The sequence below is a fragment of the Rattus norvegicus genome, chromosome X (assembly GCF_036323735.1).
Source record: "Rattus norvegicus strain BN/NHsdMcwi chromosome X, GRCr8, whole genome shotgun sequence".
NCBI classification, from domain to species: Eukaryota; Metazoa; Chordata; class Mammalia; order Rodentia; family Muridae; genus Rattus; species Rattus norvegicus.
In genome coordinates, this window is record NC_086039.1 from 29,739,377 (window position 1) to 29,763,547 (window position 24,171).

Here is a 24,171-nt window from a genome sequence, read left to right on the forward strand (position 1 = left end):
TGTTGTCGTTGTTGTTGCTATTTTCTTTCTTTCTTTCTTTCTTTCTTTCTTTCTTTCTTTCTTTCTTTTTGTGGAAGTAGTATTTGTGTAGAATTGATAGCATGAAGAGCCAGCCATGCAAATCGATGGAAGGATATTCTAGGCTCATGGAGTAACCAGTGAAAGGGGGAGTAATTTAAGCTAAAAGCCTAAGGTTGAAAGGTGCATTTGGAAAATAGGAAGGAGGCCAGTGTTGACAGAACAAGATAAGTGTCTGGGAGGATGTGGAGAGAAGGGAAAAATGGGGGAGAGGGTCCCGGCATCTAGCTATTTGTTAGTACTTCTTCTTTGACAAAGACTTTGGCTTACACAAAAATAGAGAGATTTTGCACAGTTCAGATATGTAATATTTCTGACCGATGTTGTGTGTGTGTGTGTGTGTGTGTGTGTGTGTGTGTGTGTTTCTAATCTGTCTTTGAGAATGCACTGGCATAAAAGGAACGGATTTCTCTTTTTCAGTATGTTGCCTTCAACATACATAAGTGCTTTAAAAATTATAAAGCATACTTAAACTATCGTCACCTTAATCAAACAATAGGGTATTCTAAAGCCAATGTCTTTTTGGCCTCCCAGGCTCCAGAAGTTCCAGAATGTACATTAAACTACGCCGCATATAAGAAGCTAAAGGAAAAATTGCCCTGCCTATTCGAAAGAAAATCTGTAATTTATGCCTGAGTTTTATTTCATCTAGATTGTGCAGATTGTTACTGATTTTATGTTTAATTTGGAGAGAAGTGCCTTAAAAATAACATGGAAGTCCTGGGTCTGAATACTGAAGACTTTAAATATAACAGCAGAAGCAGAAGTCTGGGAAGTTTAAACCTATTTCCTCTTCCTTAATCCCTTGGAGAAAGAGACACACACACACACACACACACACACACACACACACGCACACGCACTGGCTAGCTGGAGCTTCCAAGCCAGAGCCTCCAATCTTTCGCGGGAGGCATTGGCTCTTTGCGGTGGCCCTGTCGCCAGGTGAAAGCTGTCTGCGGTGGGGGTACACACTCTAGTGAAGCCAGCTGACCTTCACCCACTCTAGGGAGAAACTGTGAAGAGTCTGAGAGAAGACTCCTTCAGACTCCCAGAGAAAGAAGAAAAAAGGTGAAGCCCTGAGAGAAGCTTGAGCCTCAAGGAAAGATAGCAGTGAGTTAAGGAACAGGCGTGATTATCCAAGGTAATTATGTAAAAGAGAAGAAAGAGCCTAGGAGTTCTAAATGGCTGCAACTTGGAGTTTACTCTGTCTAAGGTGAGTGTTCAAGGTTTGGTTTGTGCTTCTCCGGCAAGGTTTCTCTCCCCCTACCCTTTCCGGATTTTGCCCACCCTCAATTTGAAAAGGCAGCTTGCTCCGCCCGCCAGACCTTACCAGCAACCCTTCTCTTCCCCGTTATCCTCAGCCCCTCCTAATTAGCACTGCACCCCGCCCCCACCCCAGCTCCTGGGATCCTGAGTTCTCTTTTCCTCTAGTAAGGAGTAGCTGTGTTTATCCCTGCACCCCGCAAATGCATCCTGTGCTTATTTCACCGACGCTGCTGTGGTGCTGCTGTCCAAAGAACACACCTTTCGAGCAAGCCCAACAGCCAGGTCTCGCTCCAGTGGTTCAGGGAAAGCAGAGGGAACTCTTGAGCTCTCCAAACTGAACCCACTCCGCTGGGTATCTTCCTTCCCTTGCCCTGACAAATGATCCCGTCTTGATCGTCCTCGCTCCTTCCCGATCCCGAGTTCTGTTTACAGAAGCCCAGGGCCGCCTGCCGTTACATTGCTCTCCCTATGGTTTTTGGAGGCTGGAGGTAGTGTGTCGCGGTCCTGCAGCACACTAAGGACTGTTGGAGCAGATCTGAAGGATCTGGAGGCTCCGGGAGCGGGTGACAGGAGAGTGCCCCCTCCCCCTGGGCGATTGGGGGTAGGGAGGCGAGAAAGGGACTCGGCTTGGGGAAGGAGGCTGGGAGGCAGCTGCAGTGCTGTGAGGGGTGCGTGCGCGGGTGCCAAGCTTGCCGGCCGCCTCCTGGTTCAGTCTGCGATCTTCGGTGCGTGGGACACTGGGCCCCAAGGACTGGGAAGCAGGAGCAGCGACCCTCACCCTAGCCTCTGGTCCTCAGGGCGCCAGGCGGTCCTCAGAGCCAAAGCTCTCAGGGCGGGGCGCAGGACCCGGGCCGCGCTCCCCGCCCCCGCTCCATTTGCCCAGCCTGGCTCCTTCTCCATTGAGTTTTCCCGAAGCGGGCGCCCATCAATGGTCCTGCTTGGGGATGCACACGCAGCTCACGGCCGGAGGGGGGTAGCAGCCGCCGCCTCCAGGTACTGGCCCTCCTGGGTCTCCGCCACCACCCGCTGCTGCCACTCAAGCCCCAGGCGCACTGAGGTCCTGGCCATGGGGCTGCTGAGGCTGCCTTTCCTGGCGTGAGAAGGGGCAACGGAGCCTCCAGGCTCTGGGGTCCCCAAGCTGCCTACATGGATGTCTTCAGCTTTGTGAAGATTGCAAAGCTCTCCAGGTAGGGACCGCGCGGGTTTTCTTTGCACCTAGGGCTCCTGCAGAAACTTGGTGCTTTATTTTTCTGGGGGCTGGAAAGAGCAAAAGCTTAAAAGAGCATCCAGGCTTAAGGTAGGACCAAAAGCAAAGGACCCGAGGCTGCTGCCTTCAACTTATTTCTCCCTTTCTGATGGGGCTTTACAGCTACAAGCATAGAACGCGCGCGCATACACACACACACACACACACACACACACACACACACACACACACACACACCCCAGATATTCAGGACATCTTGTTTTCCCTCACAAAAAAAGCCCCAGTGGCGACTAGGGGTCACACTATATGTTAAAGGCCAAGAGAGGATGGTTGAGATCGATTTTACTAGGGAAAGCCAGAAGTATTTCAAGCTTGGTTACTTGATTTCCAAACAGCAAGGACTCAAAGCCCCCTTTCCCACCCCTAAATTAGACCTCCATGCCCTGGAAAAGTCAGTTTGAAGGTTGACCCGGATGTTTCCAGCAGCGACCCAGATGGCAAAGTCATGGAGGTAGAAGAGAAAGGCTTTCAGCCATTCTTTGAGTAACTGGAAATCTAAAGCTAAAGATTTAGAAATTTGCTAAGTAGCTGTGTTATGATTGAAACTGAAGCCGAATCATCAAAATCAGGACGATTTTTTCCCCCAGCAGTGTTGATGAGAATAGTTAGTAGCATTGCCACTTTGGGGCTACCAAAGTAGTAACTGGTCAGAGTATTCATCTATGCCCTGCCCTGCTGTGCTTCCAAAACCTTCTTTGAACCCAACAAGTCATGTCTTGTGCTTGAGGCAAGACAGAAAGGTGTTGGAAAACGCAGCCTTACTACTTCCTACAAGACTCAGGCAGACCCTGTGCCCTGGAGGTCTAAGGTGAGATAGGCACTTTTTTCTTTCAGTATGGGAAGTATCATGCTCTACTGTCCTTTATTCTATCAGATAAGAGTGAAATGTGTTGATTGCATCAAAAACGGATGAACAATCTCAAAAACCCGAGGCAGAAAAATATGTTGACTTGGTTTGCCCAGTCCTATCAGAGGCACTCACAGCCCTCAGGTTTGGATATTGCCAACAACCGCAGCTCTTTGTTTTCCCTGCCCATCCCCAAATGCCCTCAATCATATAGGTTTAATCTTCACATCAGGCATAGATTACTCTAGGGAAAGGATCCCTATGTAACATACTCTGGGAAGATTGATACTAGGGTGGTAGATAAATGTGTCATAACAGCCACCCAGGAAGGTCCGTGCAGATCATAGGGACAATGTGTGAAGCAGTCAGTGGCTATAGGTGACAGATTATTTGGTTTCTTGCTGATTATTTCAAAGGGCCACGGGTTCACACCACTGTCCTATTAACTTCCTGCATGCTTCTGCCCATGTCTGGAAAAATAAACAGCTAGCAAATAAGAACCGTCTTCAGGAAAGAGCTAAAGGGCCAATTCTGGTATGTTGGGATGCCCTCTGTGATAGATGGAACTGGGACACAGGGAGAGAAAAGTTCAGTGGTATGGACAAAAGTAACAGTGAGAATTTTTGGTGGCCTCCTGCTAAAAGCAGCAGGATTTACGAAACATCCAGAGTCTTCACATAGTCCTTAAACTTTGGATCCCTGGAGAAGTCACTATTGTAAATCAACAAAAAGATATACTGTATCTATTTTGGCTAGTCCGAGGTTTTTTCTTAAAAAACCCAGGCCAAGCTGCTGGTGTGTGTGTGTGTGTGTGTGTGTGTGTGTGTGTGTGTGTGTGTGTGTGTGTGTGTCTGTGTCTGTGTGTCTGTGTGTGTGACTGTGTGTGTGACTGTGTGTGTGTCTGTGTGTGTGTCTGTGTGTGTCTGTGTCTGTGTCTGTGTAGGAGGGCAGGCAAGGAGTAGAATCTTTTTTTAAAGAAGAGTTGAAAATTCGGTAAGTGAATATAAATGTTATTTTCTGTCCTTATGTCATCCACTAGCATTTTGTACTAAAGGGAGAAAGTGCTTATATTCTGAACCAATGTGCCCACTGAGAAACCTTTCAGCCTACCGGACTTTTCTTTATCCCCAATGTGAGCTCCAGGATGGCACTCAAGGTAGAACAGGGATGGCTTTAGGGGTCGTCTGACTGTTTGCTTCTGCCCTTGAAAGAAGACTTGTGTGTGTATGTTAAACACTGTTAGAAAAATCAAGTATAAAAGTGCTTACACGGCAGGATTTCTCTGATTTCAGGGTGAATAATCTTCCTAAAGGATTTAACTTTGATCAGCTTGGTGGCTTGAATGCTTCAAATTCTCCTGACTTACAGGCAAACACATGTAGCTGCCCTAGGTTTGATTCTGAGCCCTTTCTTTGGTTCTTAGGAACTTCAATTTTGAAATGTTGATTCAGAAAGCATTTGTTGTAACTGTTAAGTGTCTGATTTGTGAGTAAAAACAGTGGTCATTAAAGAGCATTCAAAGACAATATTAACCTATGCTGGAATCAATAAGCCAAGTGCTTTGACTTTCCGAGCCACCTACATTTAACTATTCATAATCTGATTTGGTGCCTTTTTAATCATATAAAAATTCAGACTTTTCTAATTGTCCCTCAAGAACCCAGTGCCATCGTAGCATTGCCACTTAAAATAAATACTGGCAATCTAGATTAGCTAGCAAGTGGTGGTGACCCTTTAAGCCATCTGTGTGAGTTATGACCCTTGATTGGATTCATTGTGTGTGACACTGTGTCATAGTTCTGACTGAAGATGTTTTTCGTATTCTAATTTTCTGATTATTAAACTGCTTGATAGTTTACATGCAGTTTTACATTGCTGTTTCCTTGGTAACAGTTATATATCATTTTTCCCATCCTTGTAGATGAGAGCATTACAGACGATTTCTTTATAACCCAGTAATAGTATAAAAATAGGCATATATTTTTATTGTTACTGCTCTTGCTGTTGACTATTTCATTTGTAAAGCAGATGCACTCTGTCAAATGTTTATAGAAGAACACAGTTCTGTAGAAAAACATATGATTATGCTGCTTCTGCCTGAGGGGTGAGTTGAAACCCCAAATTCATAGGGGTTTTATTAAACTGAGCAATGCATTCATGAATTGAGTGATCAACTTCAATTCTATTCGATGGTAGGGTCCCAAGTATTGATGAGAAGAGTCTTCATTATTCAGAGCAAGCTATATACTACATCTTTAAATTGTTTCTGGCATTATTTTCTTTTATCAGTATTATTATTTTGGTCTATACCAGTGAATAAAGTCTGTCATAATAAAGTGGCAATTTTGTTACTTATATCTTACTTTGCAAGAGTGAAATGCTTTAATTTGTAGTTTTCTTAGATTTTGATAGAAAACCCACTTAGATACAATAAAACTTTTATTGTTTCCCTTTATAATATCCAGAATTAACCATTCCTCTGGGAAGAAGGGAGGTAAAGAGGAAAGCAAAAGAGTAGAAGACTTCCTGGCTCCCCACCCAAGTAATTCTGGTAACAGTGCTGATAATAGTTTAGCTTTAAGGACGAGCAGTGAAAGACCCCCAAAGACTCTGGATTTGAAATTTATTAAAGATGCTGCTTCCTCATCTTCTGAGTCCTTTCTGGTTCTGCTGACTTCTGTGGCTGTCAGGAGGCGAAATGATGAAGAGTTTCATAACAGAACTAGATTCCTCTTTTAGGAATATTTAACTTTGGTTTCCCTGGGGCTGCTAGCGTGCAGTGCACAAGTCTAGTCACTCAGCTTTAGGGAGAAGGCACATAGCTCTTGTGCTCTGCCATTATCATCTCTCTCTCTCTCTCTCTCTCTCTCTCTCTCTCTCTCTCTCTCTCATAGGCTGTAGTGACGATGAAAGGATGAAAGTTACTTATACTTTAAAGGCATGGCCTGGAAATTCTCACTTTCTGTTCTGGTCATTCTCTCCTAGTCTCCCTCTCCCTTTCCCTCCCCATCTCCCTCTCCTTCTCCCTCCCCCTTGCCCTATCCTTCTCCATCTCCCTCTCTCTTTCCATCTTCCTCTCTCCCTCTCTCTTTCTCCCTCTCCTTCTCTCCCTTTCCCTCTCCTCTCTCCCTCTCTCTTTCCATCTCCCTCTTTCCCTCTCCCTCTCTCTTTCTCCCTCTCCTTCTCTCCCACTCCCTCTCCTTCTCCTTCACACACACACACACACACACACACACACACACACACACACACACACACAGTTCATGGTAGCTTAACATTATTAGTGGATAAGAAATTGATTCATATGTTGTGTTTTGTTTTCCTTTTGCTGTGCTAGAGATGGAGTAAAAGACCCTGTGCATGCTCCCACTGAGCAATAATTCTAACCTCTAGAAATGAACATCTTGGAGAAACCATATTGAAAACACTCATTTTGCTCTTAACATTAAAGGACCAAAAAATGAGGCTTTAAAAAAGATTGTTGTAACATACATACAGTCCTGGAATGTATCACCATCACATATCATTAAATGGTGCTGTTGTTGTTGTTATTTGATTGTTTTGTTTTGTTTTTTTTTTCACAGAGACAGATTTGATTTATTTTTTCACATCTTCATCACATACTTTTGCCTTTCCTGTGTGGAGATATAGCAGAAGACATTCCTTTTTTTTTTTTAATTCACTTGAGTATTTCTTATTTACATTTCGAGTGTTATTCCCTTTCCCGGTTTCCGGGCAAACATCCCCCTAATCCCTCCCCCCCTTCTTTATGGGTGTTCCCCTCCCAACCCTCCCCCCATTGCCGCCATCCCCCCACCAGTCTAGTTCACTGGGGGTTCAGTCTTAGCAGGACCCAGGGCTTCCCCTTCCACTGGTGCTCTTACTAGGATATTCATTGCTACCTATGAGGTCAGAGTCCAGGGTCAGTCCATGTATAGTCTTTAGTTAGTGGCTTAGTCCCTGGAAGCTCTGGTTGGTTGGCATTGTTGTTCATAAGGGGTCTCGAGCTCCTTCAAGCTCTTCGAGTTCTTTCTCTGATTTCTTCAACGGGGGTCCCATTCTCAGTTCAGTGGTTTGCTGCTGGCATTCGCCTCTGTATTTGCTGTATTCTGGCTGTGTCTCTCAGGAGCGATCTACATCCGGCTCCTGTCGGCCTGCACTTCTTTGCTTCATCCATCTTGATTGTTTGTTTCTTTCTGTAACAGGGTTTCACTGTGTAACTCAGACTAACCTGGAACTCTTTATGTAGACTATGCTAGTCTGGAACTCACAGAGATCTAGCTGCTTTTGCCTCTCAACTTCTGAGATGAAAGGCATATGCCACATTCTTTGCTACTTTCTTTTTGTTTTTATTGAAGGCAGGGCACTTATAGTTAAAGCTGTCCTCAAACTCATTATGTAGTTGAGGATGACATTGGAACTTCAGATGCTTTCCTCTTCTCAGTGTTGAGATTACTGTGATAAGATGATTCATGTTGCACTAGGGACCAAACTAAGGAATCCATGCACACATACATCTACTCTACCAACTGAGCTCCATGTCCAGCCCCACAAGATGATTTTGAACCTCATCATACTGAATTGACAATGATGAGGTTAAACCAGCAGGTTAGAAAACTGATTTAAATGCCAAGTCTAGCTTGCTGTTAGGACACAGTGTGTGAGCTAAGAACGAATTTGTTATTTTTAAATGGTTTAACAAAAGAAAAGAAAAATATGAAATTAAAATTCTGGTGTCTATAAATAAAGTTTTATTGGAACACAGCCATGCCCATTCATTTTATATCGTCTATGCCTAAATTTGCTGTACAACAGCAAAGTTGAAAACATGCCATAGAAACACTGTCTCCCAAAGCTTCAAATGCTTACTGTCTCTTACAGACAAGTTTTCTTCTTTCATTCATTTTTCTTTTCTCTTTTAAAATTTGTCTTACTTGTTTTTTCAGAATTTTATACAATTATTTTTATTATATTTACCATTTCACCCAACTCCTCTAAGGAAAAGGGGAAGTACCCTTTTCCTGCCCACCCAACTTTGTGTCTTTTTTTTAACCCATCAAATCTGCCCATGTATTCATGGATATGTTGCCTCCTACTACAGCATTCTTGACCTACCAAAGAAAACACTCTTTTTTTATTATTATTATTAACTTGAGTATTTCTTGTATACATTTCCCTTTCCCGGTTTCCGGGCAAACATCCCCCTCCCCCCTCCCCTTCTTTATGGGTGTTCCCCTCCCCATCCCCCCCCATTTCCGCCCTCCCCCCAACAATCTAGTTCAATGGGGGTTCAGTCTTAGCAGGACCCAGGGCTTCCCCTTCCACTGGTGCTCTTACTAAGCTATTCATTGCTACCTATCAGGTTGGAGCCCAGGGTCAGTCCATGTATAGTCTTTGGGTAGTGGCTTAGTCCCTGGAAGCTCTGGTTGGTTGGCATTGTTGTTCATAAGGGGTCTCAAGCCCCTTCAGCTCTTTCAGTCCTTTCTCTGACTCCTTCAACAGGGATCCGGTTCTCAGTTCAGTGGCTTGCTGCTAGCAGTCGCCTATGTAGTTGCCATGTTCTGGTTGTGTCTCTCAGGAGAGATCTACACTCCTGTCAGTCTGCACTTCTTTGCTTCATCCATCTTATCTAATTGGGTGACTGTATATGTATGGGCCACATGTGGGGCAGGCTCTGAATGGGTGTTCCTTCTGTGTCTGTTTTAATCTTTGCCTCTCTATTCCCTGCCAAGGGTATTCTTGTTCCCCTTTTAAGGAAGGAGTGAAGCATTCACATTTTGATCATCCGTCTTGAGTTTCATTTGTTCTAGGCATCTAGGGTAATTCAAGCATTTGGGCTAATAGCCACTTATCAATGAGTGCATACAATGTGTGTTTTTCTGTGATTGGGTTACCTCACTCAGGATGATATTTTCCAGTTCCAACCATTTGCCTACGAATTTCATAAAGTCATTGTTTTTGATAGCTGAGTAATATTCCATTGTGTAGATGTACCACAACACTGTTTAAAAAAAACCTGACTTTTCTATTGTCAACAACTACATATAGCTCCTGGGCTAGGATGTTTACCTGTCTCCTCTATGCTGAGACCTTTTCTGACATGAGGGTACTTGGGACTTGTATATGTTGTCACAATATGTACATTATACACAATATGTATGTTATGTGAAAATGCACTATATGTATAGCTACCCTGTTGTGTCTGGAAAACATTGTTTCCTTGTAGTCATCTCTGGTTCTGGAAGTGATTTGTCTCCTCTTCCACAATGATCGTTGAGCTGTGAGGAAGGTCTTTATAGTATAGATGTCTCATTTAGGACTTTATTCCCTGTGCTTTGGTCAGTTGTGGGCTTTGTGTTGATCACCATCTAATTTCTTCTATTTTTTTCTGATTTGTACATAACTATTTACAAAATGGCCACCAACAGTGTGCACCCAACAACCCACAATGCACTCTGCATTTACATACACCAGAATTCCAAATATCACACACTTGCCAGAGCTATCTATCTGTAGCTGGCAAAATCACACCCCTGATAAATTAGAAGCCAAATCATAGTCAGCCATTGTGGGCCATCTGATGCGGCCTCATATCCCACACCCAGAATTAAAGTGAAAACATTAATTTATAATATTTACATGTGTGTACGTTTTTAAGAAACGAAAATGCCAAAATCGTCACTATGTACAGTCAGTAAACCCCAGCTCTTGCAGCTTTTTCTGCTTTTCGTTCTTTGTCACTGTTTGGACATATGTAGGCACATGTGCTCACATGCCAGATAAAATATTAAGTACTCGAATTAATAACATATTCAAAATTAATCGAAAAATTTATTTTTATTAAAATTTAAGATACTCCCTACTTTAGCTGTTTGAACCTGATCCTCATAAGTGCCTGGGAACAAAGAGGTTGTGCCTGGGAACATTAATCATGCAGGTCCTTTGGCTACTCAATTTGCCTGTTTTCTTTGTACTAGAGAATTACAGAGTGTTGCTGGCCTTTCAGAGGCTATTAAACTTACACTTCAACTTGGATGAAAGTGAGTGGCAATAATACTGGGAAAACTTCCCCTAACATGTGCCAGTGAACTGGTGATGGACTGAACCTGAACAGGAGAGTGCTAGGATTTCCTTACAGTACACTTGAGCCATCCGATCCTAATGGCAACTGACCTCCATTAATCTGTTTCCACAGGAAACACTAGATAAGTGGATTTTGTTGTAGGCAGAGGAATCCAGGTAAGCTGGATCAGCCTGGATTGAGTTGAACTTTACTTTTGGAGAATTTCAGAGAGAGGGGGCGGGGAGAGAGAGAGAGAGAGAGAAAACCTTAAAATTAAAACCATTTTTATATCACTTAGTGTGGCTCCCTTCTTTAGCAATTGGGGTCATTATGCACTTAGGCTCTGTGAGTTATCTTCAAGAAATCTAAGCCTTGGTTTTAGATAACAAAGTTAACATTTCCATCTTTTTTTCCTAGCAAAGATAAAAGAAGGATTTCCTACCAGAGCTGTTACACTTTCACCTAGGGTCTACATATTTGGCATGTGGTAAATACTCTGTACTAAAATAATGAATGAATTTATATATAATCTATTCTAATTTAAGTTGCAAATCAATGGTCATATATGTTTAGCTGAACAAAGACCACAACTGGTGTTTCTTGAATGCAAATAAGTGCAAATATTGAAGTGTTAAAAATAAATATCCTGAGGCCTGAGAGAATGCTCAATGGTTAAGAATAGTGGATGTTCTTCCAGAGTACCTGGGTTCAATTCCTGACGTGGTTGCTCACAATCAGTATCGTGGGACCCAACAGACTCTTCTGGCATCTTCAGGCACAAGGCATGCATGTGGTGGACAGGCATGTACACAAACAAAATATTTACATATAAAAATAAGTAAGTAAATCTCTACGATAAAATAAATGGCTTAGGTCTTAGAGAGCAAATTTTCATTTCTATTTAGAAACATGAAGCCTATTTTTCTCCAGTGTGATTGATGACTAAAATGTCATCAACTGAGACCTGGGAAAAGCTGTTGTCATCTCAATAAGCAAAGTTATAATTGCAGTGAAACAAATTTTTATAGGTGTCTGTTGTAAGAAGTCACTGATGAGTGATGGGAAAAATAATTTCTATGAAAGAAACATTTTTAAAGTTTGAAGAAGGAAATTATAGTGACCATTTATTAAAGAATTGTGTTGTATATGAGATCTTCATAGTAGAAAATATAACATGCTAGATATGCTCCAAATTAGTGTTGAAAATTGCCTACTGAATGTAAAAATACTCACAGTTTAATGTTCAAGGACATTTTTGTGAACATACAGCTAAGTTGATTCAAAGTATTTCTGCCTGTTTTACCTTGGGTCAAATGTGTAACCATCTGGTTTCCCAAGACCTCTTGGAATGGAATGCTTTTCTCTTTTGCACTGTATGGTTCACTCTACCACTCTTGACCCTGGTACAGTAGCAATTAGTGTTGAGTTCCTTCTGGGATTAGTTTGTCCCAAGCCAGTCACTTATGTAAATGAATTGTGGCTCAGGGTAATGCTTTCATCTCTAGTACAGGGCCCAAGTTGACAAACAAAAGACCACTTAATTTGTTTACCAGGACTTTTTTGGTACTTATTATCTTTTGACTACCAGTTTTACTGAGTCACAGCTTGGCCACCTGACTTTTCCACAAGTATGATTTTTTAATGTTCTTTCTCTGCCCAGTGTGTCAGTTCCCTTTAGAGATAGAGCCATGTATTTGATGTTAACGTATTTGACTAAGGAGAAGGAACATCAATATCTTCCGTGGATCAGTCTTACAGGACTCTTCTCTACTAGTCCTTAGCTCTTAATTCTGTGACGTGATGGGGTATGGAAACTCTACTCATATAGTCATTGAGGGAACCTGGAAGATACAAACCTTCTAATTCTCAGTATACAGTCCTGTATAGGACTATCAAGTCCTTGGGGGAGAGATATGTATGACAAGGTAGGAGGATTTTAAGGGTTATAGTTTGTATTAAATTCCTTTATCTGACTACTCATTTTCAAGTGTCCAGAGGTCTAGCATATATAATTTTGTTGGAAGCTGTGGAATTTACTTTAGTTGTACACTCTGTCATTTCTAGACATTCTGGTCCTTGATTTTTTTCATAACATTTTTTGAAAAGGGATCTCAAGTATCCAAGATTCACTATACAGAGCAGAAGATGACATTGAATTTCTATTGCTCCTGCCTAGACTGTGTGAGTGCTGGAATTACGGCCATGAGTCCCTTTGCCTGGCTTATGCAGTTCTAGAGCTGGAACCCAGGGCTTCATGCATTCCAGGCATGCACTCTATCAACTGAGTAAGCTATATCACTAGTCTCCTCATAACACTAACTCAATGTGTGGAGTATTGCATTGTTTTTCTAATCCTTTTTTATTCATTTTGATAGGAACATACTATATAACCTTCACTGGCTCAAACTACAGAGATCTACCTATTTCTATCTCCTGAGTTCTGGGATTAAAGTTTTGGGCCATCGCACTTGACTCTTCTTTATTCTTAAACATCTCCTGAATTCAAGCCTTTCTATGTGGCACTGAAGTTTCTCTAAGTTTCACTAAGCAGTACATTTACTGATCCATTGGACTGGGTTTGGTCCAGTTCTTTCTTTGGTCAAGTGGAACTTGGATAGGGACCACAGAATGTCCATTTTAGTAGAAGTAGAATGTCCATTTTAGTTTCTTTTAAAATGTTTATTATTAAAAATATTTATTTTTTTGATGATGATGATGATGATGATGATGATGATAATGGTGGTGTGTGTGTGTGTGTGTGTGTGTGTGTGTCTGTGCGCGCGCGCGTGCGCGCACGCGTGTGCATGACTAAATGTATATGGAGGTTGTACTAGCTGGTTTTGTGTGTCAACTTGAAATTTTAGTATGTAAAGACTGTGGGACATTAAAGTTATGTAGATCTTGGGGATGAATAAGAAAGTAAGGGTTGAGGCTTAATAGTGATGTGTTTGTGTGTCAAGTTGACAAAGGGGTCAATTAGACTGGCTGGTTTTACGTGTCAACTTGACACCAGCCAGAATTATCACAGAGAAAGGAGCTTCCCTTGAGGAAATGCCTCCATGAGATCTAGCTGTAAGGCATTTTCTCAATTAGTGATCAAGTGTAGAGGGCCTATTTTGGGTGGTGCCATCCCTGGGTTGGTAGTCTTGGGTTCTATAAGAAAGCAAACTGAGCAAGTTAGAGGAAGCAAGCCAGTAAGTAACATCCCTCCATGGCCTCTGCATCAACTCCTGCTTCCTGACCTGCGTGAGTCCTGACTTACTTTGGTAATGAACTTTTGTTTTCTCATGGACTTCCTTTTGTGCAGAAATAGAAACCCTGACTAACACAGAGGTCATAGGACAATTTTGTGGCTTTTATTCTCTCCTTTCACCTTTATATCAGTTCTGGGCATTAAACTCAGGTCACCATGAGTTGTGGTTTGAATAAGAATGGCTGCTCTGGGCTCATCTATTCAAATAGTTGGTCTTTAGTTGGGGAAACTATTTGCTAGGATCAGGAGATGTGGTCATGTTGGAAGGGGTGTTTTACTAGATGTAGGGGTTTGAAGTTTCAAAGTCCCATTTTCCCCTAGTAGCTCTCCCTGCCTCTTATTTGCAGATAAGGATGTAAGCTCACTGATACTGCTCCAATGCTAGTCTGCCTGCCTGCTGCCATGTTCCTGATCATGCTATTTATAGATTCACCCTCTGATCAGTAAACCTCCAATTGAATGTGTTTTTTCATAAGTTGGCTTGTTCCTGGTGTTTCTTCCAAGAAATAGAAAAGTAACCAAGACACTGTGGTTTCATGGCAAGTACTTTACACACTGACCCTTTGCCAGGCCCGTTGACTGTTTATTGATTGTAATAGGAAGAACTTCTTGACTTGGTTTGACCTGTTCGTCCCAGAAGACAGACTCCTATTTAGCAGTACTATCTGGCAAATCTGGAGGCATGAGAACAAATGGTTCTTTTTATATAACGCTATGGATGTGGCTTCATGATGGTAGTGGTTGCCCAAGATTAATGACATTATGAATGAGTCATAGTTTAGGTGGTGTTTCATTTATGAGCTCTTTGAGAGTAAGGCTCCTTTGTATGGAACCTCCTTGGTTCATAGTATTTGGTAACATAAATGAATTAAGGTAAAGCCATACTATGTCCCTATACTCTGAAACATTGATGATCAGAGGTATTCCTGCTTTAGGACTTCGTTCAACATATTAGACTCTAAAATAATTGCATCTTTATTGTACTCATTGAACACTGGTCTAAGAGCCACTGTTTAAGCCTACAGCTTAGGACCCAGGTCAACGTCTGGGTCTCTCTGTCATCCTTGTTCTTGCTCTTCCCCTTCTCTCTAGTCTTGACAATTCTATTATAAACCATTTTATATTTACTGCCAAAAGAAAGTCTATGTCATTCTTATACAATACTTGAAGATTTGATAAGAGGTTTGTACATTTAAATGTAATATTACAAAGCATTTTGTTAGATAGTTTATATACTATACTAAGAAAATGCAGTAAAGGATCAGAAAGTGTATTGGAACAAATGGGATTGTGAAAACTTGCTTAAACATTAACAAGAAATATGGCCTAGCTATTGAAAACAAGAAGGCACTGCTGTTTGTTGTGATATAGAAAGATCTCCAGGTACATTTATTGCTATGTGAAGGCAGTAAGGTACAAATGTATTTTAAAATTCTGCATTAAAAATCTAGATGGATATAGAAACTATAGCTAACAATATTTAGCTTGTGATGCTGTAGTGCACAAAGTGTTGTGTGAGGAACTATGGGACATGAGGCCATGGTCTCCACATTCTTAACTACATCATATTTTTTAATTTAATTTTGAACCCAAGGAACCCAATAAACATGGGTTTCAAAGATACAAATGGAATAACTATATAAATCCAAGGCCTGAAGCACATTGTTGACATATTCTTAATGCTTTTCTCTGATTGTAAAATAAAACCTTCATTGTAATTTTTTTAAAGTTTTACAACACTAAAGGAGTAGCTGGAGCGATGGATCAGAAGTTAGGAACACTTATTGTTCTTCCAGAGGATCTGTGTTTGATTTTTGACACCGACTTGGTGGCACACAACTGTAACTCCAGCTCCAGGACATCTGATGCCTCATTCAGTCCTATTCAGACTTATTCAGGCATCAGACAGGCATATGCTGATGCACTGAAACACATGCAGATAAAACCCCCATACACGTATAAAAAAGAATATCCAAAGGAAAAGAGAGCTTGTTACAATCATTTAGCCTTCTGTTTTCCATTTATCTCACAAATTGATATAAATATGAAACAATACACTTAACTTTTCACAAAATATTATGTTCCCATATCATTAACTACTCTTAACAACCACGTGAAACAGCATTTACTTAACGATTTCCTATTTCATTAACATTTAGATTGTTTCCAGTGTATTACTTTGGATAACAATGTGATGAATTTTTTTTACAGCAAAGTCTTTGGATTCCATGGACAGCTTTTTCTTTTAATGACGCAAATAATAGCTTACTGAATACATCAAAACCCACAAAAGTCAGAAGATATTTTGAGACAAAATTAAAGTGATATGTAATATTCTTGCTAAAGTTATGGACACTCTAGTTGCTCAGAGGGATTATAGTTGACAAATGGCTTTTGTCACACAAGTTACTCGAATGATAAAACTTGGTGGTTAGGATCACCTGGGTGGGGTACTTGGTACTTCTAGTAGATTTTTTTTATTTCAAGCAAGTCAGATGAATTTTTGTGTCAATTTTAATATCATGGAAAAATTATATGTTATTCCCTTAGGATTTCATTTCTTTATGCATATATATATATTTAGGTAGTTACACATACAATAAATATTCTTAAAATTAAGTTTATATGTGATAACTTAGATGAAAAGAGAATGAAACATTGTACAGCTATAAAAAAATAATAAAAGAACATTCTATGTAGTGATAGAAAATGATCCCTCAGTTATATTCCTTCAGGAAAGACATCAATATACATAAAAGTAAATACACTTATGTTCACATAAAGAACGAGTGAGAAGAGAAATAAGAAAATACTAGACATTTTATTGGAATAAGGAAGAGAAAAGAGAAGAAGAAAATATATACACTTAGATAAAACAACAATAAAAACAAAAACAAAAAGGAGATTTGGATAAAAGATCCATTAGCAAACTATCTAGCCTCGCTGCATGGAAAACCTAGGCTTCAACCCTGGATTTTCAGCATAGAAAACATAAGCCTTAGATAAATGCATAAATCACTAACCCATGAAAATGTAATATATAATTTATTAAAGAATTTTGTTTGTTTCTTTCTGAGAGTCATGTACCTGTGGCTAGTCTTGAACTCACTATTTAGTCAAGGCTAAGTCAGAGCTCCTGATCTTCCTGCCTCTACCTCCCAAGTGCCAGCTTATAGACTTCTAGGACAGATACAGTTTTGCATTTTAGTGAGTTAAATACAGTTTTAATATATTAAGGATATATACATATATATATATATTCCAATTTCAAATGTATAAAATGTTAATGATAATTCTTATAGCAAATTAAGTAAAACTAGATGATCAGAATCATATGATTATTGTAAGCATGATCTCTTTGCCTTTAGAAATGAGTACTTGGAAGCTAGGAATAGAAACCACAATATGGGGCGCAGGTTTGATATAGTTGTTACCCTGTATAATAAAAACAAAAACCACAAGATGTATAATTTGCTAATTATGTGTACTTTATTAAGTTTTTAAAGGAAAATTTTATTAATTTTGGAAAATAATCTTAAAATCTTTCTCCATTCATCAAAGGCAACAATTTTGTGACTTTTTGAAGATTATATTCTAGAGATATATGGATGCATACTTCTTTTCAAACTACAATTTAATTATGTGCCATTAATTCATAATTTGTTTTTCTGATTAAGATCATTTTAAGAGACTGAAGAATAGAATACTATTTAACTAAATGAGTGAATCACACTGGAGACAATAAACAATGTCATCCTTCTCTCCTCATTACGTCTTCCCTTCATCTCCCTCCAGTGTTAATGGAATTATGAAAACATTGTAAACTTACATTTACCTACAGTAGGATGATGTATTGAACAGTCTAGCTATTATACGTATGCATGGCCATGTTTTAGGGTCAGTGATGGAGACTGAACCCAGGGTTGGGACATAACAGGCAGGTGCTTTATCACCTCAAACCCTACATCATGTCTTTGCTTTCTTCTGAGGGCTGAGACCACCTAAAATCTGGCCATGTTGATATTTTTAAATAATCATCTGAACAGTAGATTTGACACAATTCCTAGTTTAAGCCCTCATTTAAAAGTCTTTTCATGATTTTTGCTGTGTCATAAATTAGGGGTTAAGGACTGGTACAGCCTTGTCTGTGGATCCAATTTAATCTCTTATGTATGTCATATTAAGTTAAGAATAGTTTTAATGTGCAAATTGTTCCATAAAATTAAATAATAAAATTTCACAACACATGAAAATTTTATGAAATTCTAATTTTTGTGTTCATATTTGGGGGGGGGGTGGGAGAACACAGTCATGTCTATTCATTTCCATATTCTCTGTGGTAAAACAGCAGAATTGAGTAGTAGTGGCAGAGCCCATGTAAGGTCCATAACCTGTAGTTCAGAAGGTTTGGCAAAACCTCACCGTGTGTGTGTGTGTGTGTGTGTGTGTGTGTGTGTGTGTGTGTTATAAAAATGCATAAATGTGACTTGGATAATAATGCTTTGGATTTTCAGATGCTTTTGTCTGTGTGGATAGTTTTTCTTTTGGTAGTGAGGTTAGAATCTAGGGTCTTGCAGGTGCAAGGTAAGCTCCCTTAAACTGAGCTGCCTCCCTGCACCAGGTGTTTCTCCTGTATAAATATTCCCACCACAAAAATTATTTCTCTGCAGAGATAGATCTTGGGAAACTCAAAGAGAAATTGTATTTTCAATGTTTATATTCTTCTGTCTTGTGAACTCTCCTTTTCCCAAAAACATTGTGAGTCCACCCCTACACACACACACTCTGTCCCCACCCCAGTAAAAATTAAAAGCAAAGTGCAGATAAACCAGTTACCCTGTCTATTGGCCACTTTTTTGTTTCAGTGGATACTTTCAAGGCCAGTTAGGCAAAGCAAGCTGGAAAAATATGCTCGCTGAAGAGAGCAGATGAAAAGAAGCTTCCCATGATCCCCCACTCTACCCTACTTGATTATCCAGCTGATGGTTACTTCATGACATTTTAACATCTGCAGTCCTCCAATAAAATATTAGTGGTTTATCTCATATCTCTTTTTATTGATGAATGCTTAACTTGAATATTTTCTTGTTTTAAAGTGAAACATGGCATCATTATTATCTTATTTCTGGGATTTTAGCTGTAAAGAAGAAAATGCTCTATGGATAATGGTTTACATAGTTTATTCTTAGACATAGGTGATTCCTGAATTGGAGTTTATTGATACAGGGAAATGAGTGCATCCTGGATATTTCTCTTTCTGCTCCTTCAGTCGTAGGCTTAATAATCTCATGGGAGAAAAGTGGTCACAACAGTTCTAAGCATCGTGTCATTGACTTTGTTTATTGACATAGAACAGAGGGTAGCTGTCATTGTTAGTATTCCCCCTTACAAGGCTCTTTCTTTGTTAGGGAGGAAGCATATTCTTTCCAGAAGCTGAGAATTTCCCCTTAAAAAGTCATGAAATGGCAAAGAGATAGCCGTAGTCACTTCTGGCTTACCTCTCAAACTATGCTAGAAGTCAGAATATGAGTTCTAGTATAATGGAGGAGAAAGGGAAGAGGGGTTGAGATATTTAACCGCTTTCTGGTAACTGCTATTGGGAGATAGAGCAGATAGGTCTACTACTGAGCTAGATCCTAAGCAATAGACATGTACTTGGGAAGGAACACGAAGAAATACTTGAATTTGGGTGGCAGTTATAATATGTCCCTCTTAACCCTCCACTAATATTCTGGTAGAAAGATTTTATATGTTATCCTTTATTTTCTTTGGTCATGATGAAAGTATATGCATTGGAATATTGTCAACAATAACAAAAATAAACAAACATGTGTGCAGGAGGTGCATCTCAGTGGTAGAGTGCTTAAGTTTCTAAAGTTTATCCTCAGAACTTTAAAGCAAGAAGAAAGCATATAACAAAAGAGCTGAGGGGTGTAGACAATGTATGGTGGGTACTAAGAAATACAGAGAAAGGCCCATTTCTTGCTGGCCTAACTGGCTGGCAGGTCTGTGTTTTTGCTGGCCTATTGAGGTGCTGTGTTATCCTGTTAATCGACTTCTTGTGAATGTACAGAGGTTGCAGTACTTAACAGACTACATACTTTCACACAAGACCAACAGTGAGCATGTTTGGTCCTTGCTGTCTTTTTAGCAGAAACTTCCAATTTTTTTATTGTTGAAAGTCATCACCATATCCCATGTTTCCTGAATCTACCTTACAAGGAGAACCTCCAGGGTTGGTCTAGATTTGTAGACTCTGACAAACTGTTCCCAGCCATCTGGTTTTAAAAGTTTTATTAAAAAGGGCCTTGTGCATTCATTCACATATAAAAAGCATCTGGGCTTTATGTGAAAATGAGTGATATGACTAGTTATAATATGGATCATAGGATCCACAGAAGTTTATTAATGACTTTTTGGTGATGTATAGAAAAAATGCACCAATGCTTGTTTTAGGGTCTTATTGATTCTCAGCCCTTGGTGAACAGAATAAACAAGTGCCAATGGGGTCTTTTGTTAGTTCTTTATGTTGAGTGGAGGTGAGGCTATGCTCAAATGGTAGGAGGAGACCAGAGATGTTTGGCATCTTGCCATGAGCAAACAAACATCATTCTACATGAAGAGTTGTACCACTCAAAATAACAGTGAGGTCCCATGTGGTCAAGCACTGGCTTCTGTAAGTAAGATTGGACTTTTACTGTGACATGGATTTTCCAGGTTTCCTTAGTCTCATCATTCCACCAGCCACACACATGGCCACCTGAGGCTGTTTCTGACAAATTGAGACTCTGGGAGGAAAGAGGAGGAAATGACTGTTGGTTAGGCAATCAAGAGCACTGGTTCTGGGGAGCAGACAGGATTTGCTAAATTGATATCTGGAAGAGATGGTTCCATGGGTTCCTGATAATTATAGCCTGAGTCATTGCCTGATGACAGTGGTTGTCTTTGATAGGGAACAGCTCTAAATGCTAGAGTTCCACAGAATGGCAAACGTGTTTGCCTGCATCCTGTGTGCTGCCGCCTTTGAGTTTAGAAGAAATGAAGAGGTCTTTTCTTTTCCACTTTTTCTATAATGAACAAATTATCTCTAACAAGCATGTATTAATCATACAACTGAAAGGAAGATTTTAAGGATCCTCATAAACAATTAAGTAATTAAAATAATTTTCGTGGTGTTTATAATAAAACCAATTAAATTCTCAGGCAGCTTTGTTGTTTGGATGTCACATTGAAAAGGGATTCACACCCATGTATTTTTCCTTCCTAAGCATTTCATGTCAATTGAATATGGTACAACAGACATTACACACACACACACACACACACACACACACACACACACACACACACACACACACGAAGCCCAGTTATGCTGTTTTCAACATCTGGAGCTATAACTGAGAGCACAGTGATAAATTTGAACTATACACTTAGTATTCCCCTGAGTGAGATGGTATAACATTCAGCTCTGATGTTTGATGACTGTAGTAATCTATTTTTTCTTTTATCTTTTTTTTTGGTCAAAATTTATGTTGACATGTTTCTTTCAGGGCTGAGAATCTGGGTTCAATTCTTGATACCATAACATTAATTTGTAAGACCAGGGAAAGTGAGGCACAGATAAAGAGGGGTCCTGAAATGTCATGGCTAGCCATGCTCACAGAATTGGTTAGATCTAGGACAGTGATAAATAAAGGGGTCTGAGGCTCAAGAGATTGCTCAGTGGATAGGAGTACTTGCTGCTCTTCTAGAGGGCCTGGATTCAATTTTGGTGCCCATATGGCTACTAACAACTATGTTTAACTCCACTTCCTAAAGAGCCAATACTTTCTCCTGCCCTCTTCTGGCCCCAGCAACACACATGGTGCACACATGGTACATGGGGACAGGCAAACTACTCATACACCTAAAAACAAACGAATATTTAAAATAGCCAAACATACAAAGAAGGATGATGTTTGTGAGGAAGATACTAAAATAGCCCTCTGACCTATACATTATTATAGACCAGTGATTTTCAATCTGTGGCTCATAGCTCTTTTGGCAAACCTCTATCTCCAAAAATATTTTTATTATAATTCGTATCAGTAGTAAAATTATAATTTTCAATGGGCAACAAAAATAATGGTATTATTGGGGGTTGCCACAACATGAGGAACTATATTAAGGGGTCACACAGATTAGGAAGGTTAAGAACCACTGATCTAGACCTGTGCATATCCTCCACATATATGTACACCCTTCCTTCCAAATTACATACATGCATATACACATGCAAAGTTTTGTTTTCCATTGTTATATGCCACACACATATAACTCATGTGGGTACATCTCTATACACATATGCACATGCAACATTAAAATAGAAGTTTCAGTAGGTGTAGTGGCACTTTCCTTTAATTCCAATACTTGGCAGGTTGAGGCTAGCCTGGGTAACACAGTAGTTCTAGCCCAGCCTGGGATACATAGTAATACCTTGTCAAAATAAAAGTTTGAAAAAGTATTAATAGAATCCAACACAATCTGATTTTCTCTTCTTTTATTCTTTTTCATATTCTTAATCCTATTGATTTCTACCAGATCATGTTTTTATCTACCAGTAAATCTCTGTCCATGTTTTCTCTCTGGGTACACCGTTCTCTTCTTTTATGGGGTCTTTCTCCTTAGGGGACTTCTGTTCTCACCCACTCATTCATAGTGAGGTGGCTACTGTCATAAAAGCTTGGGACCTAGCCTGGTCTAATGAAAACACTAGACCAGAAACCTTGAACTTTAGCTGACAAAGAACAGCTTTGTTCTATTGTGAGATGCCTTTAGGAATGCCAGTCCAAGGCTCCGTGTAGCTCTGGGTAACTGTTCCAGGAGACTTGTGCCAGTATACAGTGCAGGGTGAGCCAAAGAAGCCACTAAAATTCTACCTCCAGCATTGCCAGAGGCCAGTATGCTTTGGTAGGTTTGCTTACGCAAGCTGTTGTGCTTTCTTTTTAAAACATGTCATTTTAATTTATGTGTTGATGTTTTGCCTCTATGTTTGCCTGTGCATGGCATGTGTGCCTTGTACATACAAAGGCCAGAATGAGTTACAGTCCCTGGAACTGGAACTATAGATGGTTGTGAGCCACCATGTGGGTGTTGGAACTTGAACCTGGGTCCTCTAGAAGAACAGTCATTGATCTTTACCATTGATCCATCTCTCTAGCCTCTTGTTTTGTTTCATTGTTGTTTTGTTTGTTTGTTTAATCTAGGCTGAGATTTTAACTCCCCTGAATGGACTCTAAGTAATTCACATTAGCAACTCCAGAAAGACTTTGCCATAGTGAGATGGAAGCACTGATTCTATGACAACAATTTAATGGGAAAGTACCTTATCTTTGCATTTGAAGTGGCCTGAGTTTATGCTCCCAGGCCCCCCACCCCCTTCCTTCTGAAAGCTACTAAAGGTCTTCTTCCACCTTGACTATTATCAAGTTTCCTTGCAACCATTGCTGTAGGCCATCACAGTATGACTCCAATCTCTATGTTCTTTTAGCGGAGTTTGGCAGTAGAATATATCTTTTTTCGGCTGAAGAAGATTTGGAAGATAGATGCAATCAGTCGCTTTGGCTAGAATACCTCATAAACATTGCTGTGTGATTAAGAAAGCATTCGATTTACAGGGACAATGCCTTTAGTGCACCCCCAAATTTTGTTTTGATACACTTAAAGGAAAGATAAGAAGCCAATAAATGATAACATAGTTTTTCACACATTGAATGGTTGAGAAATATGTAAATAACGGCCATGCATATGTCCCTTTCCTTTCAAACCTGGAGTTTGCTTGGAGAAGTGGGAGTGGGAAGAGCTGCAGCACAGAAGTTGCTGTGGAGGGGTAGAAATAGGAAGCAGGGAGATTTGAAGTGGGAGGGGAAGCTGTGATATCAGATGCGAATAGATATGACTCTTCCTACGCCTTCAACTAAGGTAGCGGTAATATTGAGAAAGGACACATGCTGGTGTGTTTATGCATCCTTTATCTGTGTGCCTCTGAAGCTCTGTCCAGCAAGGTGCAGGTTTCAAAGTCTGCACTGTAGCTCTCAAATGAAACCATGCATAAGCAAATATGAAATATGCACTGTACTCAAATCCATTTCTCATGGATTAGTCCCACTGAAAGAAATTCAATTTATAAAACAAGTGTTGCACTTGAACTCACTGCACCAGAACAGTCTGCTTCATTGTGAGTAGACACATCTCTCTGATGCAGTGAACTTCTGATTCATTGACTGGGGAGATGGCTCAGTGGTTAGAGGTGCTGGCATGCAGTTCTGATGATATTTCATCTCGGGTTCATAAGCTGTCACGAAAGAACTGAATACTGGGAGTTGTCTTCTGACCTCTATATGTCAACTGTAGCATAT

General features: G+C 40.1%; 1 protein-coding gene across 7 annotated transcripts in view; it reads left to right on the forward strand.

Moving 5' to 3' along the window:
• Nucleotides 1-457: 457 nt before the first annotated feature.
• Frmpd4 (FERM and PDZ domain containing 4) overlaps nt 458-24,171 on the forward strand; it is a 647,084-nt gene continuing 623,370 nt past the window's right edge. For 2 of the 7 annotated variants that reach the window (XM_017602000.3, XM_017601998.3), the window contains exon 1: nt 1,340-2,531. Coding sequence is in view for 5 of the 7 variants with exons in the window: in XM_017601998.3 (XP_017457487.1) it covers nt 2,491-2,531 (41 nt within the window). In the remaining 2 variants the exon portion in view is untranslated. Of the gene's footprint in view, nt 1,292-1,338; nt 2,532-24,171 lie in introns of those variants that run through there. The other 5 variants (XM_017601999.3, XM_063279932.1, XM_039099649.2 and 2 more) reach the window with 5 other exon arrangements.